This window comes from Eurypyga helias, unplaced genomic scaffold (genome assembly GCF_000690775.1).
Source record: "Eurypyga helias isolate BGI_N326 unplaced genomic scaffold, ASM69077v1 scaffold20128, whole genome shotgun sequence".
Taxonomy (NCBI): domain Eukaryota; kingdom Metazoa; phylum Chordata; class Aves; order Eurypygiformes; family Eurypygidae; genus Eurypyga; species Eurypyga helias.
Genome location: NW_010267802.1, coordinates 35,901 through 54,232, shown reverse-complemented (window position 1 = coordinate 54,232; position 18,332 = coordinate 35,901). Strand labels below are relative to the sequence as shown.

The window sequence follows — 18,332 nt, the reverse complement described above, 5'->3', positions numbered from 1 at the left end:
GAAAGAGTGCTCAGTTATCTTCAGTTTTCATAGTTCCTTGCTTTGCAACCACTGCCTTTGCTTTAGGCCAGAGAATTTCTTTCTAAACACTTCCTCCTCACATTTAAATCATTAGTTTTGCTGCTTTCTGTGAAGCAGGTTTGAAAGCTGCTGTACATCCTTGGCCAGGACTGGAGAAATTCCTCGGTCATCAAGCCTTGGCATTTGCAAGCAAGCACACCATGTAAACCTACTCATAAACTAATCAAGGATCATCCTAAATTTAGGCAGGCTTTGTGTGTTCCTTGCCCTGGTTGTGTGGCTGTCTGGGAGTCCCATTGTTCTAGTGGTTGAAATCTGTCTGCTCATTTTCTTGATGTGAGTGTTCATGGACAGATTATACTCGTTTGTTCTGGTGCTTACATCGCTTCGGCTTAAATAGGTTTCCCCCTCCCTCACACTTACCTCTACAGTGTTTTTGTGAAAGCAGTCTCTCATTTCACTTTCATTTTGGTGTGCTAAAACAAGTAACTTCACTAAGATCCTCTCACAGAAGACACTCCTTTCTTAACTCTAGTAGCCCGTCTATAAAGTTTATGCATCCTTTTAAAATAAGGATGGCCAGGACTATCACAGTGTTCCAGAAGATACTTCAGCTGTGCCTTTCTCAGTGGTGTTTAATGAGTCTGTCCAGGAAGCACCTTACTTAGTGTGTCCTGGGATCACAAATGTCTTTTTCATGACTGCATTGCATTGATGGGCCACAGTCATCCATGATCAAAAAATGCCCCCAGGTCCTTCTCTTTCTTTGTTTTCTTTCTAACTGATGAGTTTCCAGTCTATAGCACATATGGGTTGTGAGATTTGCATTGCTCTAGGTACATGTTCTTGTACTTTATGCTTTGAAATGTCATCCCATTTCAAGGTTATCTAAGTTTTCCTGTGTGATATTCTCATCCTCCTCTGCATGGTAATGTTTCCAACTTCGTGTCATCAGCAGGTGTCAACAGTGTAAACCTTCTTTTATGCCAGTTCATCAATAATTAAAACACTAAACGAAAGTGATTGTAAGATTGATTTTTGAGGAATTCCACTAGTAGCCTTCTTTTTGAATGTTAACACTACCCATTTGGGTTTGTTTCAGTGTTAATGTGATTTTACTGAAGATCTGATAGTTTGTGTTCGCAAAGATAGTTACTAGAAGAGAGTAGGTGTTTATTCTGTAACATGTTTTCTTCAAACTCTCTTTTGCTACCTTGTTAGAAACTGTATCTGTGACAGTGTTAAGCTTTTCAGACTTTTAGTTACCTTATAAAGAGTTTGCAAATAACAGTTATTAGTCAGTAAATCCCCTGTTTCTGAGGGGGAATCACCAAAAGTTCCCATCTGGTTGAAACAGAAATAATTTACTCTTTTGGAGAAAAAAAGATGAATTACTCTAATGTGAATCTCGTTCAACACCCACATATGTTTTCACTGTTAAGCACTTTGCATCATTAAATACTTGGGTTTGTGAAGAGAGAACTCTTGAGTGAAGCTTTAGAAAAAGAGGAAGATGTGTTTGTAGCCAGCATTTTAATCCAAGTCCTTACACGTCCAATAAAACTATACACTCCCTAAGAATTTTGAGATCAGTCATATGTTTTATACTCTTACTTGGAAATAAATGTCATATTAAGTATGCACTCCATTTTAAAAATAAATCTTGCCAGCAGTGCTTCATTTCAAAGACAGTATGAACTCAGGGCTAGTATTGTGATGAAAAAATTTGCACATCTTGTTGCAAGTGAAAACAAAACGAAACAAAATGTTTCTGCTGTTCCTATTTCTACTCTTTCTTCCATAGGGACAAATATGTAAATTCTCCTTTTGGCTTATAATCACTCAAAACAATTAGTCATAGGATTGTGTGATTTCTCTTGGTATTTATAGATTTTCTGTAGATGAATCAGGTTTACCTGAAGTTTGTCGAAATTATTCCAGTGCAGGGTACTGATGTTTCACATGTATTTTCCATATGTAAATAACACTATATGTGTTAGTTATCTGACGTGACCAGACTTAGTTTTGAATTTGGTCTGTGTCTGTGGTACCTGTGGACTCCATTCAGGGGCTGGTATCCTGGAAAAGGATGCCAAAACCTTCTCTGAAACTGTGTTCTCATTGCACGAGGAAATCCGTATGCTTTAGCAAGGCAGAGAGGGCAGACTCAGTAGGATCTGTAGTTCATGCAAGATTAGGGAAGCAGAGACTAAGTAAATACGAATAAGCCGATATGCAGTGGTATCACATTATCATCAGGAAATAAGAGGAACTTGATTCCAATTGTGAAGAGGAATCTGTAGTAGTATAAAAAACCAGCTTGCTGTGAAAGATTAAAAAATCTTGACTCTGCTTTTCTCTGTACACATATCTGTGCATGTCTGAAACCTGATCCTAAGGTTTCATACCTTATACCTTCATACTTGTACAGGGCATGGTCCAGGCCACCTTTCCAAGAAAGCCAGACTCCAGGAACTTTCAGCTACTTTTGCAACATTGATATTTTTTGCTTTCTTAGTAGTTGCCCTAGTCTGTATGTTAATTTTCAGAACCATGTGGTTCACAAATAATATTTATCTGTTCTATTCACTCCCGTGTGTTTGCAAACAATATCAGTTGTCTAAAAATATGGATATAACAAAATAAGCTCATATTTAGGTGAGTGGAAGTCATTTTATTCTTGGCCTGTTCTGGACAGTTGTGAGAATTCATGCGGGGGGACATCAGATGCTCTACCTCCCCCTTTGTGACTGCAAAATGACCGGTCTCCATAGCACATTGTTTGAGTGTTAAAGGTCAGCTTTTAGAGCAACAAAAGGCGTATTTTTACTGGCATGAACACGCACAACCGTGGGTTCTGGGTGATATTTTTTTGCCATTAAACTCTTAGATCCTTTATTATAGATGAGGGAAACTGGTTCACTGCTTGTGTTCCTCAAGCAGTCTAAGAAGGCAAATAACTTTGTCCTGGGATGGTTTTGAATAGTCAGCTTTATAAACAGTTTTATTTTTTAATATTGTAATATTTTAATATTAATGCCACTGAAATGCATATACTTACTTAGTGCCAAGTATCACAGGTGTCTTGCCTTGCATCTTCAACATTATGATCCGTGGTCTCTCAGAAACTATGGGATGTCCCTTTCCCATGCATCACTGCCAGTAGCAGTTATCCACTGGTACATATCTGAGCGTCTGGGTTATGCACAGCTCTTGATGACAGATCCCAGCCTCTGTGGTTGTAAAACTGGGATGCTAATGGACGTTTGCAATCTCAGTAAGGTGACGAGGTACAAATGCGACTGCAATTTGTCCTAGTTCAGACAGTTGGCAATATGTCAGGCATAGTCCCAATTTCTTACAGTATAGTTGTGATCTGAATGTATTCAGATGCCAAGCCCCACTAGGTTCTTGTGCAGCAGGAACTCAGTTTCCTGCGTTAGACCACAAAGGAAGTGACCTTGCACTTAACTGCATTCCAGTTGCCAACGTCTTCATCTGCAGAGAAGACGGCTTTCTGGTTTCTATGGTTTGTGGGGTTATTTCGGGCAATTTGTAAAGTGTATATTTTTCTTGAAAGTCATTCTTGTGTTATTCCTTCTGGAGAGAAAACACATTGTTCGCGAAATGGGCTTATACAGTAAGCCCTTCATGAGAAAGGTCCATGTTTTGCAAGTATGTACTTATTTCTAGTTTTTAGCGAAGGAGTAGTTCATTAGGGCACATGTCACTGAGCACATGATTGAAGTTATACACACTTCTATGTTATGGTAGAAAAGTGTTATTATTAAAACAATATTAAATGTTGCACTTACTTATGACTATTCAGTATTTATATATTCAATATTCAGATATATGCAGTTAGCACTTATATGTCATTAATTGCTAGCCACATGAAATTGATTGGAGTTAATCTATGGACTGTTCATTAACTGCTCACAGCAGACAGTATTTTAAGGATTCACCTTTCAAACTCAGTGATTGTCCATCTGATTTGTATGCCCATGTTCTCTTTTTCTTAGCACGTTTTTAATACATGTGATCTTTGTAGTACTTGTATATCACTGTGTTTCCTCATTCTTCTTTAATTTTCTGATGTGTAGTTTGTTTCCTATAAATTGGCATCTATAACATTTTGATTGACTTTGTGCTATCCTATTTCTGAGATGGATTTTATTCTTGAAGACAGAGAAATGTATTCTGAACTACCTTTTCAAACCCAGTGTTTTTAACCAAGTGCACTGACATAAAAGGGCAGGATTACTGTTCACATCAGTAGATGACAGAGGAGAGTAGGAAGGAGGATGCATCTCATCAACTGTAAACGTTCATAGCATAGCTCTACATCTGAGCTTTACCGCCATCTCCTCTTACACTCTTTGGAGAGAACAAGCAGTTTCTACAGCGTGGTTCATTTCATTTTTGTGTCAATGTCTAAAATAGGTTAGGTGAATTGTACCCTAAAAAGCATATTTTTCCCCACTGAGTGTAGAGGGAACCTCTGTGTGTGTGTTGTGTGTCAGATCTAGTGCTATACAATGGAACAATCAAGTTGGGGTTGATGCATTCCAATCCAGTGTACCAAGTCTGATGTTACTGGCCAAGCATCTAATATTTGCTTGAGTCCCATTGACTTAATGAGGACCCTAGAGCATATGTCAATGCATTGTAATTTATTTTGATAAGCAGAAGATTTTACTGGTTGTTTTCCTGAAGCTTATCGCAGCTGTAACCATATTCCTGTAAAAAATCAATATCATTCCTGTAAAAAATCAATAACAATAAGTAAGTTGAAGTACAGTGTTTGAAGTCAAAGCCATGATAAGGAGGCTAGTATAATTTTATGTATACTTTTAGGTGCACATTAAAAGAAAATTGTACGAGTTCAAACAGCATAAAGGGTTGGTATAACATTTCACATGCACCTGATAAAGATCTGAAAATCCTGCTAGATTTCCCTGCTGAGAATCAGGTATGTACATAGTTTCGTGTGTGTTTGTTTATTGTGACTTAAAATGTGTTGTTCTGACACTTATTGAACTTCCTTTCTTTTGTCACCATGTTCCATATATTAGTCCCTCTTAACAATTGGCAAACGTATTGGAAACTCCTGTAGACTGAATGTGTCAATCAAATAGGTCTTCTCTTCCTCCTCTGTAAAATGTATCGGGAAACTACACTTCTTGATGTCAAGTCAAAAATTCACTATGCTGACACAGGCAACGTTTCCATTATATCACTTTATCAGCTATTTTAATATTTCTAGTGACTATATATCAAGTGCGTTATGGAAGTTCTGAGCTTTGTAACAAGTTACAAAACATTCACTTAGACACATATGCTAACACAAATGCGTCTTCAAGTGTTTGATATTAGTATTTACTCAGTGTCTGCTCACAGCACACAGCCTTGAGTATTTGATTATCAAGTATTGTGACTGGCCACTTAATCTGCATGCTATTGTTTCTGGTTTCCTGATTGAATGCACTAATGTGATCATATTTGCAAAGCGCTCTCAGCCAGAAACAAAGGATAATTCATTACAAGACAAATTCTGTTTCATAATTAAGTCACTTTGGTTATGGATGCAAACGTCGTCTCTCTGTGAGGATTTGTACATTCTTGCTGAAATATTCTTAAGGGACTATAACATAGAACACTGTTACAGAACAATTCTTGTTTTAAAATCCAAAATTATTCCAGATTGCTCCCCTAACATACCTTACAGATCCATTTCTGGAAGTAAGACATGCTGTTTCTTTCACTGCTCTTTCTGTATTGCTTCATCAGTTGGGAGAGGCCCTCTCCTTTGATAGACCTCCTAGTCAAATGTCAGTTTCCACCACAAAAATTTTCATTTTGTACATTTCATACCTTGTAGTTTTCTGTAAAGACAAGGTGGTGACATAACAAGTACTTCAAGAAATCGGTTGTATTCTTGTTTTTATCGTTTTATAGGTTTCTGTGTCTGCAAACAGAAACAAAATCCTTACTTCCTGTATAATAAAAATTGTTAAACCTGTTGAAATATTTTATGAAAATGTAGAGCTGAAAAACTCATCCTGTTCCTGCAATCTTACCACTCCGGTGATAACTGATGATGGTATGTTTTCCTATTACATGTATTTAATGCTTATTCACTGTCCTTTATTACTGAGGAGAGCTGAGCATACATACAGCCTAATGAGTGTGAGAGTATGTACAGCCTAATGAGTGTGAGAGTATGTAATGCGTTTTATTAAATGTCAGTGAAAAAAATATTCCTGCTCTGTCAGGTGAGTTGAGCATACTCACACTATTCTTGCTAATTAAAGATTTGTTAACGTGGAATCCTTTCTAGAAGTAAGAAAACATGGCTTGAAGCAGCTTCTTCACACCGGTCTGTAGCAGTGCAGTCTTTTAGCATTAGTAGTATATTTATACGGTGCCATTAATCACTGTCTAAGGAGACGTAAGATAGCTGCAATGACAATCAAGCTGGCTGGAGAGATGGAAGAAGCAGTGTTGGCCCAGTGCTCTGTATCAGCCTAAATTAGAACAATCTGACTATGAATGTCTGTGCAATAAATGATCTTAACATTCAATTAACTGTTTCAACCTAACTTAGACACTTGTGAGAAAGCAATTTTCCCGTGTAGAGGATTAGCAGAAAAATACATGGTTTAGGGGCAATTTGGCTGGTATGTCTTGTGTTTGATGTCATTTCATTCGTCTTTCTGAATTAGTGGTTGAATCATTTTGCAATAATTCTTATACTGCTTTGCTCACCAGTAGCTCTCAGGATTAGAGACCTGAGCCATTTGTATTGGACACATGATGCACGTGATCCGTTTTGTGCACCTTACGGGCAATTGCAAGTCTTAGAATTAAGTGGTACATTAGTGTTTAGACTTTTGGGCTGTTCTCTAGGCTTTGGTCTCAAAGGTCAGATGATAATCCTTCACAGCAGAGTCTTATTTGACTAATAGGAGGAAAATGTCCCCCTTGCAATGCTTCAAGGGACTGTAGAGAAGCACAAAGCTTTTCTTAATACAGGTTGTCATTGTACCTTTTTTAAAAGTTGCTTATGTTAGAATACAAGAGTTTTAGTCTAAACTGAGGGACAAAGATAACAAGCTCAAGGATACCTTGTGCTCTTAAGTGGCTTGAAGAGGAAACAGAAAATTCAGATAAATGACTGCCTTTATCTTTTCCTAGATAATATAGCCCGAAAGACTCTTGCATGAATCTGGTTCTCTTATAATATCCTCTTGTAGAAAGAGGAAGAAAATGTTAACCACAACTTAGCAATGACCTGTTCTGAAGAGCTCAGTGCTGCAAAAAGCTCTCTCTCTTGGGGACCCTTGACCCTGCATGAGGTTACGTTGAATAGTGGAATCTCAGGAGCTCATCTTATGGCTTTGTATGGGAGAAGGTCCCCTGGCGTCATACCAGTGTTGTGTGTCGAGTTCCTGTCCAATATTGACTTGGGAATTAGGAAGAAAAGACTCTCACTAGCAGGTGACAGCTAGGGTTATGTCCATGAGTATTCTGGTCTATTAAGCAGTGTCGTTAGCAAACATTGTTAGTGGATTTTTAAGAGGGACAAATGCATTAGAGAAGAAAAGTGGCCTTTATTGACCCAGTCCCAAAAGCCATGTTTTATTATAATTATAGAGTACATCATGTTGGTTCTCTGTCTTCTCAAATTGAGGCTTTCTCTTACCCCATTAGCAGGTTTTCAGAGCATAGTGTTATGGAAGCTAGCTCACCTTGCCTGCGCTTTGTGCCAGGGATGAGCCTTTGACAGTTTTAACCAGAAGGCTGTGAACTTAGCTTGTGTCTGCCCTTATTACTGCCATTCCCATGCTCCTACCAGCTGAGATTTATGGGTGGATAATGCAGGTGTGGAAGTTATGTTGGGTGTTTGTGCTACCCCATATAAACTGACCTCAGTCTCACAAGAAGATGCACTTGCAAAACTCCTTCAGATATCCCTTCTGGAAAAAAACATTTTGAAAATACCTGCTACTCAGTGCAGTCTGATGCATTTTGAAAGGTCAGCCAAGGCCATACAGAAAATAATAGGTTCCATTAATTTCAACACAGACAAAATCAGGAAACCATATCCAACAGTGTTGTTTTTAAAGTATTTATACAAGCTTAAAAGAGGAGACAAGCTCTGCCATAAGCATATAAATTCATTACTTTTACTTACTACTCCTAGTAAAATGCTATTTTTCAGTAGCTTGTGGCTCAAGACCCTTCACATATAATGAACTAAGCGAGTGATTTAGGTGATTTTGTGCCCCACATGCCAGATTTCTGCAGATACGTAGATTTCTGGAGATGCAAATAGGTGCTTGGTGAAGGATTTCAGAATGTCTGTGTGCTCAACCACGTATTCAATCATTAAACCACCTTTGAAGATCAGACTGTTTGCTATCCTTTTCCTAAGGTATTTAAGCATATGAACAGTCTCCAGGGCTGTTTCTAACAAGCAGTGCAGGTGACCTTTGCAGTGAGCACCCAAGTGCCATGCTGACGTGTGCAGCTAGGAGATAGGTCTGATATAACAATGTAGATGTAGCTAAAACTGGTTTTCATCTGAACAAGCCAGCCTGTGATAAAGACAAAGCTTTCTCTACCTTTGCAAGGTAGGTATACTTTAAATCTATGTAACTTTCCCGGATTAAAGCACTATCTACTTCCTAGCATAGAGAAGCCAGAAAAGTCTGCACACATGGGTTTCATTTGATCTCCAGCAGGCATTCATTTCACAGACGTACACATCTGCAGGCACACAGATGAAAGGGACCATGGCTTAAGTGGTATATATCTGACTCTACTTTTCGATGTGGTATTCTGCTCATGGGAGAAGATACTCTTTCATTCCACAGCTGCCAGTGAATTGTCAGTATAGTAATTGCTAGCTGAAATAATGGCAAATTGACTCATGCAATCATAAAAGATTTAAATAGGATGAAAATTACTACTGCATAGATTAAAAAAAAGCCTCAGAAACCAAGTCTGTGAGACAGAATGAGAGAGAAGTATGGTATGTTGGGGTCTTTCACATTAGAAGAGTCTGTTGTGTTAGGATTTGGGTTCTGGCTGTGCAACAGAATACCACTGTGTGCTCTTCGGGAGATGATTTTATATCTCTGCAGGGTAGCATTTCCTTATCTGCATCCTGACAATAACATTAGTTTTGTATGTCATGCAGTGGTGGCATCAAGCTTAATGAATGAGTGTGTACAGGGTCTCGGAATAACTCATCTGAAGGGTGCAGTGGAAGGAAAAAATATTTTTATCAGTCAAAAGTGTGAGTGAATGTTTGTATGAGAGAAGGTGCATACCATGTAGAGAACAGCTGAAGGCACATGAGCTTTCAACTCTGTTTTATTTTTACAGTTATTTCTTGTAATATCCAGCATATGTCTAACAGTCACATTTTTCCAGATTGTCTAGTTCTCGAAGCATCGCTGTCCTCAAGCTCTTGGAATATCACACAAACATTTCGGTTGAGGAAGTAAGAGCCTGGTTCCTGTTGAAGTTTGTTGAGGGGTTTATGTGTATGTGTGGGGAGGGGGGATGAAGTAATTTTTTTGCTATTTTTTAAGGAAATAATTTCCCTAAAAATAGTCAAATTCCTTTTCTTGGCCCATTTCCTCCTTCTCTGCTTTTTTTATTGTCCTTAGAAAGTTACTTCTTCTGATGACTTGTATTTAATGGGACCCTGGGAGTTAGCTGTAAGAGTCTTTACTATGACTGAATTTATGACAAGTGCCTGAGGAGATAATAAATGATGACACAATGACATTAAAATAATTTCTGTCCTTGTGAAAAAAGGTGGCCCCCTGATACTCAGAGTAAGACTGAGATTAGAGGAGTCGTGAGATTCTGTAAAAGTCACTTTATGGAGCTGTTTTTGAATAGAAACAAGTGCAATTTAAGTATGGTCGATGGGTAACACGAATACAATTGAACCAGAAGGTAACATCTAATCTGCTAATAGGAAAAATGAATACCTATTGTTCTGTATGCATTGTTTTTCAGAGTCACACTTTGTGTTGAGAGCTTGCAGTAGAAAGCATTTGTGCTGAGTACATGACCTAACCCTTTCTAACATGTGGTTGTTAAAACTTAGAAAGATCTAACTAACATACACTGTAGGTAACTACAATGTTTCCATTCAGAACGCTCCTCCCCTATACAAAAAGGCTAATTCATAGGCACCTGGGATGAAACTGAACTTCTGCTTGTTGGGAAGTGGCACATCACTTCCTTGTCCCTGGAGCAACACGGGGAAGGAGCTGTCTGTCTCGTAAACCAGAGCATTTCTCAGCACGCATGGAGGGAGCCTGTTCTGCTCTTGGCTGACCTCCATGCTGATTGATGCATTGCAAAGCAAGATGAGGACAAACTACTCTCCAACAGGCATATTTTTTGGTAGAGGAAGGCAATACAAGCCAGCAATATGTGCCAGCACTACACACACAGAAGAGAAGGTCAGGCAAGCTGCGAAAGAATCAGTGATGGTTTTCTGCCCTTTTCTGGTTAAATATGTGGCCAGTTATGTACTGTAGAAAACCACAGCAAAATGAAAACCAAAGTGCTTCATCTGCTTTATGCTTTTTAGAAATCTTTGACTCTCAGCACAGATTGTATTTCATATTAAATTTGTCCTCAGAATAAGCACAACAGTACAATAGGCTTGGAGGATAAATGCAGGTTATGTCGTTTACGCATTTCATTACATGTCTGCCAGGTTGTTCTCTTGGGTTTGTGCTTTTTTGTGTCATTTGAATTTTCACATTCATGGATGAATCTAGATTGGGTTTCTGTGTCTTACAAAACCTTTGTTTTCTGTGTTACCAGCTGCTCACGGTGTATACACAAGGGTGACTGTAACAGCTGTAAATGGACACGTGTCTCTCCTGCCACCACCTGCCAGGTAAAATTTGTTGGAGAGGACTGGAGTCCCCTGTGATGCCTCTTCCTTGTATTTTTTACATCTGAGCAGAAATCTGTCTCTTCCTTGTCCTGACATGGAGAAATGCTGGTGTTTTTCAGGATAATTGTAATCCAACTGCTTCCAAGGGGATCGCCACTGCACAGAAAACAGAGGTTAGTTAGCATTTTAAAACTGGCATTATTGAGGTACTGTGGGTTGGGAGAGAAATGTATTTAAAATGAGAAGACTTTGCAGGAAGAATAGAGACATGGATGAAGAGGTAATGCAGAACTGGGATTGATACTATTTTTTTGTAGTGCTTTGTTGGTGCCTAAAGGTGCCGACAAAGATTTATGTTTCAGGTCCAGGCATTGGGACTGTGGACACTGCAATAGTTGTGTGTCTACCTCTAGGTGCAGTATTTACAATATTGCTTTAAGTGCCAAAGTCTCTGTATGCTGTGTTTAGGCAGTCCACAGGAGCCAGTGTGCTGAGGGCTAGGACATGTAAGTTGACCAATAACAAAAGAACCCAAAGCCCATAATTTTACACTTCTTACCTAGATTTCGATGCATGTTTGAGTTCTGCTGTCACAGACAACTCTGTGAAACTAAGTTTCAGTCACAAACCTCTCTCTCATTTTATGCAGCCAGATTACAGCTTCTCCTGAAACATAGCTGCCAGGGGAGCAGAAGGAAGGGGAGGATGTGACACCCAGTTTCTGCATAGCAGACAAGTGTCTAGAGGATTCATCTAGGAACTGAAATCTCTGGGTGTTAGTAAATCCCTGGTTCACACTTCCAGAAAAATTTTCCTTGCTTCCATGCTGTAGACAAAACTGGAGATGGAGCTGCTTTCCATCCATCCCTCTCAAGCTGGATCACTGGAAAGAAAAGAGTGTTGCTCATGCCAAAGTACCTTCTGAATCTGGTTGTTGAGTTCTCTATTGAAATCATAGGCTGTAGGTGTGCGTACAGTCCATTCTGTTTGTGTGCATACGGTCTACACAATTTGCCTCCTAGGCCAGCCCTTTAGCCTTTTGCCTTGTAGGCCAGCTCTTTAACCATTACCTTACCCTTCATTGTCTGTGGTGCCAAAATGTTTCTATTTTCTCATAAAACTGACCAATCTTGTCATCAGTGGTTGCTTATGACATGCAGGTGTTAGGAGAGAAATGACTAGTGAAGAGAAATTTGTCTGATGAGTAAGTACACAGAGATTTGCTGCCTACACTTTTTGGTTTCTGCTTTTCTGTGAGTGATAGCATGATGGGTATAAATAGCAAATGTGTTCTTATCTCCAAATGTTTCGTTAGAGCTACCCAAACTATTACCTGGGAAGGCAAGAATTACCTCTTGAATTTAATTGTTCAGCTGAGGTTTCTTAAACAAAATCACAAAATCCATTTTGTTTTTTCAGAGATGAGTGGGATTGTAATACATGTGCTTCTGAGCCATTAATATTCTGGATTTGGTTTGCATATAAAGCATTACGGGTGGTGAAAGAACAGAGGAAATTCTTCTTTGCTCTGCTTCCAAGTGCATTAATTTGACATTGGTAAATAGTTGGAATTGCCTGGGAGATGGCTTTCTTCCACACGCCTTATCTTGGAAAGACAGTGATGGACAAGGCAGTGAAAGCACTAGAGGCAGTCCAAAGGCAGATGTTTATTTAGAAGTGATTGATCCATTCAGAGGGCTTGAAATTGCATTTGAAATCCTGCTCTCCTTTGACTGCTGCTGCTTTAAGGAGAGCATACTGGAGAGCTGAGAAAGAGGATTTGTGTTTTCCCACAACCCCAGCCGAGCATTTCGATTAATACACTTTTCTTTCAGTGGCAGCCCCAGCCCTCCTCCTGACTCCAGCTGCTGGTTTCCATGCAGGCACCTTCCCCCTCCCTGCGCCAGAGCAGCAGTTGGAGTGGTTGTGCGAGTACTCTTGGCCGGGGAACTGATTTGGCTGGAAATAACTGCTTTCTTTCGGCAGGTTATTTTTCATCTGGTCCACTTCCCCCATGTAGTTCTTCTCTTGGCCTCGGGGCCCTGTGCTAGCACCACAGGAGGCCTCGTGCTGGAGTGGGGACGAGCTCCCCGGGGTGGCAGAGGCTGAGCTCCCCAGGGTGGCAGAGGCTGCTTAACCTGGGCTGCTGCCAGAATCTCGCTGTGACCTGCAGCCATGCTAACCACACCTCTGAGGATGTGGCTGCCACTGTTTACACAGCCCCAGGGAAGCGTGAGGCTGTCCGCGGGAGGGTGTGGGGGGGCTGCAGCTCAGAAATGTGGAGCTCTATTGAAGCTGACAGGGCTGTGCTGATTTACATTACCTGAGGACCTAGCACACACTTTCTGTATGTCTCTCTGCATGTTTATGCTGCTTTCATCGCATGCCTCTCAACCAGTGATTTTTATAAATACCCTACTGCCTCTCCGCTGTCTCCCTTGCCTTTTGCTACTGGGCGTCTCTCCCCTGCCACACAGCGCCTGGAAGGTCAGCAGCTCGCTGGCACTGGGGAAATGAGCACCACAGACCCCAGCGAGGATGCTTGCTCCCTCCTGCATTCAGCGAGGAAATTCACATTTCCTTTTGCTGCTGAGGAAAGTGTTGCAGAGCATGGCGGTCAAGCTGGGAAGCAGGCTCTGGAGTAGCCGAGGCCAGCTTGCCTCAGGGCTGTGAGTGACTGCACTGATGCTTTGAGTCTGAGGCAGGACATGGCGAGGGAGTCGGTGTTGTGTAGCCGCAGGAGAGGCTGGAACTTCCAGCGTGAACCATTCTTGCTGCCATTTTTTTCTGGTGTAAGAGAAGAAACAAGGTAAGCTAAGCTGAGTCGCCCCGTGGCGTGGGGCGCCTGGCAGGGAGACCAGAGTGGGCCCTGAAAGTGCCTCAGCGTCCTGCCACACCTCTGGGCAGGGGATGCCTCATGTTTCTCAGTCTCTGTGTGTTTGTGTGATACTGAGTTATTCCTGTGCTTCAGGGCTCCCTGCTGGTTATTGGTGAGAGCCCCGAAGCAGTTTTTTACTCCTGTCTGTAGTATTTGGATTCTGGATTTCTGTGAGGATACTGACTGTCCTTGGTGTGCTGGAGGCTGGGCACAAGTAGAGGGATGGGACACGGTGGAGTAAGGCACTGGTGCTTTGCTGGCTTTAAACTCTCAGATTTCTGCTTCATTTTTCCTGCTCCCATACGGAGGGTTAAACGGATCCCCAGGTCAGGATGGGAATGAATTTTCCCCCTCAGGCTGTTTGTCAGGGGTTTCCTTTGTCCTCCTCCATTATCCTACCAGAGGTCATCTTGCAGGCCCTCTGGCCCCAGCCTTTGCACTCTCTTGCCCTTTCCTAAGGCACAAGTTGCAGCTTTTGATCAGTTGTGACAGGTCTCGCATTTGCTCCGGAGCGCTCTGGCATTCAGGGGTCCATGGTAGCATGTGGGGACAATGTGCCGGGACCCTTTCTGATTTGGGCAAATGCTGTGTTTGCAGTGGATGGTGGTGTGACACCAGTGGTGCCCTCAGGCCGCCAGTCCAAAGGCTTGGTGCTGCTCTGGGTACGTGGAAAGATGAGTGGGGAGAAAAACCCCGTGGGAAGGACTTTCTTAGAGGTTTTGCACCAGCACCCTTCTCAGGGTTGGGAAGGCTGAACTGCTTAGTGCATGTGTCCACAGGTGAAGAGCAGAAATCAGGATAATCACAATAGTCTGAAAATTCACTTTAAACTAGTTTTATAGGTAGTCTAAAAGAAAGCTGGAAATCATTTGCCTGAGAAGGTCCCAAGCAGTTTGTGGTTTCACATGCACATTTTCCTGGGTTTTTTGAATGTTTTCAGTTTGTTGTCTGCAAGATACACAGAGAGGAAACAGTCTGTGTGATTATAAACCGGGGAAGCAGCAAAACTGATTAAACATGAGATGCTGTCAAATGCATCAAGTAAATACACTAGGGAAAACATCTCTCTTCCTGCTCGGTAGTGTTAGTAAGTTAGAATAAATAAATATAAAAATACTCAAAGAAAAGCACAGTTTAAAAATTGGCCACATTTCTGCAAGACTGTGACAGCATCAGAGCAAACTAGGATTATTCTTAAATGCTGGAAAACAGATTTATAAACTTCTTAGCATCAAAATGGGATACCAAAATATCCTCACAGTTCTGTTGTACCTTTAGCTTTATATATGACTTTGAAAAGACTTTCTAGTAAAGCTAATTCTGGGGCTCTTTCTCAACTTTTCATTCTAGGATTTGACCCTGCTTTCCCTTTTCAGGTCACGAGAGATGCCTTCATTTGTTTCTCTGATCTCTCGTAGTGACAGCACCATGGGTTTTGTCTTGTGTTGTTTCTTAGTTCTTCAAGGGTCACACAAAATGTATCATTTCAAGCTGGGTTTTTATGATACTGACCTTCCAGTATGTCAGTTTGTGATTCCTTTGGGCAACTTCGTTATGAGATGAGTTGAAATATAAAATATGTAGGTAAAAATAGTTAGCTTGTAAAGATATTGTGATTGATAGTAAGTCCCAGAATCAAGCTTAATAAGATTTGAAACTAATAAGAAAAATGTATCCCAGTGCCATAAAACCCGCATACCTGAGCAGTGGTTGTTTTTGCAGCTGTTGTCTAACTGCCTAGCCTTTTTATAACCGGATTTTGTTTTGCTTCATTATCTAACAGCATATCAGCATTCATTCCATTGAACCTTTGTGGATTTCTACATTAGGCAAAAGTGAAATAACGGTCAAAGGAGAAAACTTTACACGTGCATCAGGCATAAAACTGATACTGACTGGAATCACTGGCTGTAAACCAGAAATGTGAGTTAAGCTCTGAAAAATAATACTATTTACTTTGCATGGTGAAAATTATGCCCAACTTACCCTAGCAGTAGACTTGTGTGAATAGTTGTCGTGGACCTCTCCTCAGCAGAATGGGGGGGAAGCTCTGTACTCCTTTGTTTATACTTCCACTTTAAATTCTCAAGGGATGGGAATGAGTTTGGGGTTTGGGTACAATACAAGGGATGGGTGGGTAGGTAGGCAACTCTCAGCAGTAGTTAGGACAGTTCTGTGGCCCTCTGTGCCTTGCAGCAGGCAACAAGAAATTAGGTTAGAGAGAAACCTCAGCTTTTGTTTGACTCTCCTCTGCTTCAAAATATCCTCCATATATTCTAGGATTCTGCTTGTGAAAGCACAGACACTGTGCCATGGAAGGGAATCTCTCATGCAACAGCATGTACTTTTCTCTGTTGATGATTGCACAGTGTAACCCCCGAGATAATTAGGCTATCTTATTCTGAATCAGTCATTTTCAGGTGCAGCTGTAATGGCTGCCTGTGATTGCCAAGCCCATTTTACATAGCTAGCATTTGAAAAAGTATTTGTAGGGTACAGCTCAATTTTTAGTTCAACCATGAATTTCTTGGGGACCATAGGAAACAAGAGGGAAAGGAGGGAGAGAGGGAAAGGAGGGAGAGAGGGAAAGGATAGACAAAGAGGAAAGAGAGAAAGGGTGAAAGGAGGGGGAGAAAGAGCGAAAGAAAGAGAAAAATAAGACAGAAAAGGAAACTAAAGATTCTCATTCTTGACTAACTAATGTGTTGGCAGCACAGAGAAGTACACTGCAAATTACACAGTTTACACAGCAAAATCACACATTGCATTACACAGCCACATCCCAAGGCCATAAGACCAGTATCTGTACCTTCGTCTGTGATTATTGTGACACACAGCAACTGCATTCAGAAGATGCCCTACTTTGCCCTACTCCCTGCACTCTCTTTCCACTTCCATCTGGCAGCTCAAGGAGAGATTCACTCCTCTTCTGTCCTCATCCTTTGCTTTAGGTTATAGGCTTTGTATAGTAAAGCCAGTGAGTGGCATCTGTGTTTCAACATCTGACTGTTTTCTTTCTCCCCCAGCATTAAAGTTAGAAATGTGCTAAACGATACACAAATGACATTTGCACTCCCACCAACACGTAAAGAGGCCAAAAGTGTATGTATACAGGCTAATGGGAAAAAATGCTCACCACCAATGACCCTGCATTATGTTTCACTGCCATCATGTTTTGGAATCACACCAAATACCTCCTGGATCAGGTAAATTTGTCTTTCTGTACTTCTCATGTATTTATTAAAATGTTGTCCCACTGAGCTGTTACGAGCCTTGTTCCTTGGCCAGACTGCAGCTGATACAAACTTGGATGACTGCTGTAACCTGTTGTGGAGGGTGAATTTACGCCGGTGAACTGATTTAACATGTGACATGCAGATAGGGTCATGATAGCTGCAAATGGGTTCAGTGTTCTGCAGGATTCTGTAATCTCCTTCTTGCCCACTCCAGGTCTCCTTTGTAGAAGTCAAAAATAGTCTCTTCATACTAAAGCTAAATCCAAAATATGGGTAGCATGGATGAATTAAAACTCCAGTTAACTTTGGTTTCTTGATTCTAATATACCCTTCACCTCTGAAACAGTATAAAGTATGAGTGAATTGGAAATGAAGTGAAAATAATCACCATTGCAGTGATACGCGTAGACTTGCTTTAGGACTGGGTTCCCTAAAGCCAAAAGAGCCCTTTTCAAGCCTCTGCTGTGTTCTGCAGCAGACTCAACAACTCTGGTGGAAGACTTATAGAGTGGTTTTAAGATATTCTCAGGCATGGCTTTCCACCTGTCCCTCTGCCTGCCTGCATAGTTTTTACCCGCTTTCACGTTCTTAACCTGTTATCTTGGCGTCAAGCACTGGCAAGTGTGGGTTTGAGGTAATAAGTTGTGCTGGCAGCTGCAGCAGCTGAGCAGCCAAGACGCATGCCCTCATCTCCAGGTGAGGGGCAGCTCAGGCAGCTGGAAATTAATAATACCTTAAACCACTCCAACTGTATTCAGCAGAGATTGTGAGCCAGAGCCCTCAGACACAAGCACCATTGTGTGGGCTGAGACAGATGGTCTGAACACTGACGAGAATGTTTCCTGTGAAGTGCCTGGCACCGTTGGTTCGTCCTGAAGAAGGCAGGAATTAAGCACAGGCCAGGCTGCTCTGGGCCAGTGAAATACCATGATGCTCTTTCTTCAAGACAGAATATTAAATCTTAGTCTAGGTTTTTGGCTGCATGAAAAGAAAACAAGGTGGAGAGTCCCTGAAAAGGAGTATGCATGTGTATGCTATCGAGCCATTTGGGTTTGAGGCAGCAAAAGCATTTACCATTACATTATGAGGAAAGAATGGAAGTACACTGTATAGCGCAAATTATCTTGTCTTGCAGCTTGACTTTATTATATTGGCTGCTCCTAAGGCAAAATACACATGTAGTTTATTCACAGCTGAAGTCTTAATGCAGGACTTACCTGTGGAAAAACATAATATTATCCTCCCTTCCCCCTGCCCCCCC

At 41.1% G+C, this 18,332-nt stretch overlaps 1 protein-coding gene across 1 annotated transcript in view; it reads left to right on the top strand.

The window, feature by feature from the left end:
- The window catches only part of PLXNC1 (plexin C1), a 68,692-nt gene that overhangs the window by 15,156 nt on the left and 35,204 nt on the right, over nucleotides 1–18,332 (top strand). Inside the window, exons 5-9 of the mRNA XM_010157566.1 lie at nucleotides 4,879–4,993; nucleotides 5,980–6,124; nucleotides 14,433–14,497; nucleotides 15,619–15,758; nucleotides 16,862–17,041. Coding sequence (XP_010155868.1) covers nucleotides 4,879–4,993; nucleotides 5,980–6,124; nucleotides 14,433–14,497; nucleotides 15,619–15,758; nucleotides 16,862–17,041 — 645 coding nt within the window. The remainder of the gene's footprint in view (nucleotides 1–4,878; nucleotides 4,994–5,979; nucleotides 6,125–14,432; nucleotides 14,498–15,618; nucleotides 15,759–16,861; nucleotides 17,042–18,332) is intronic.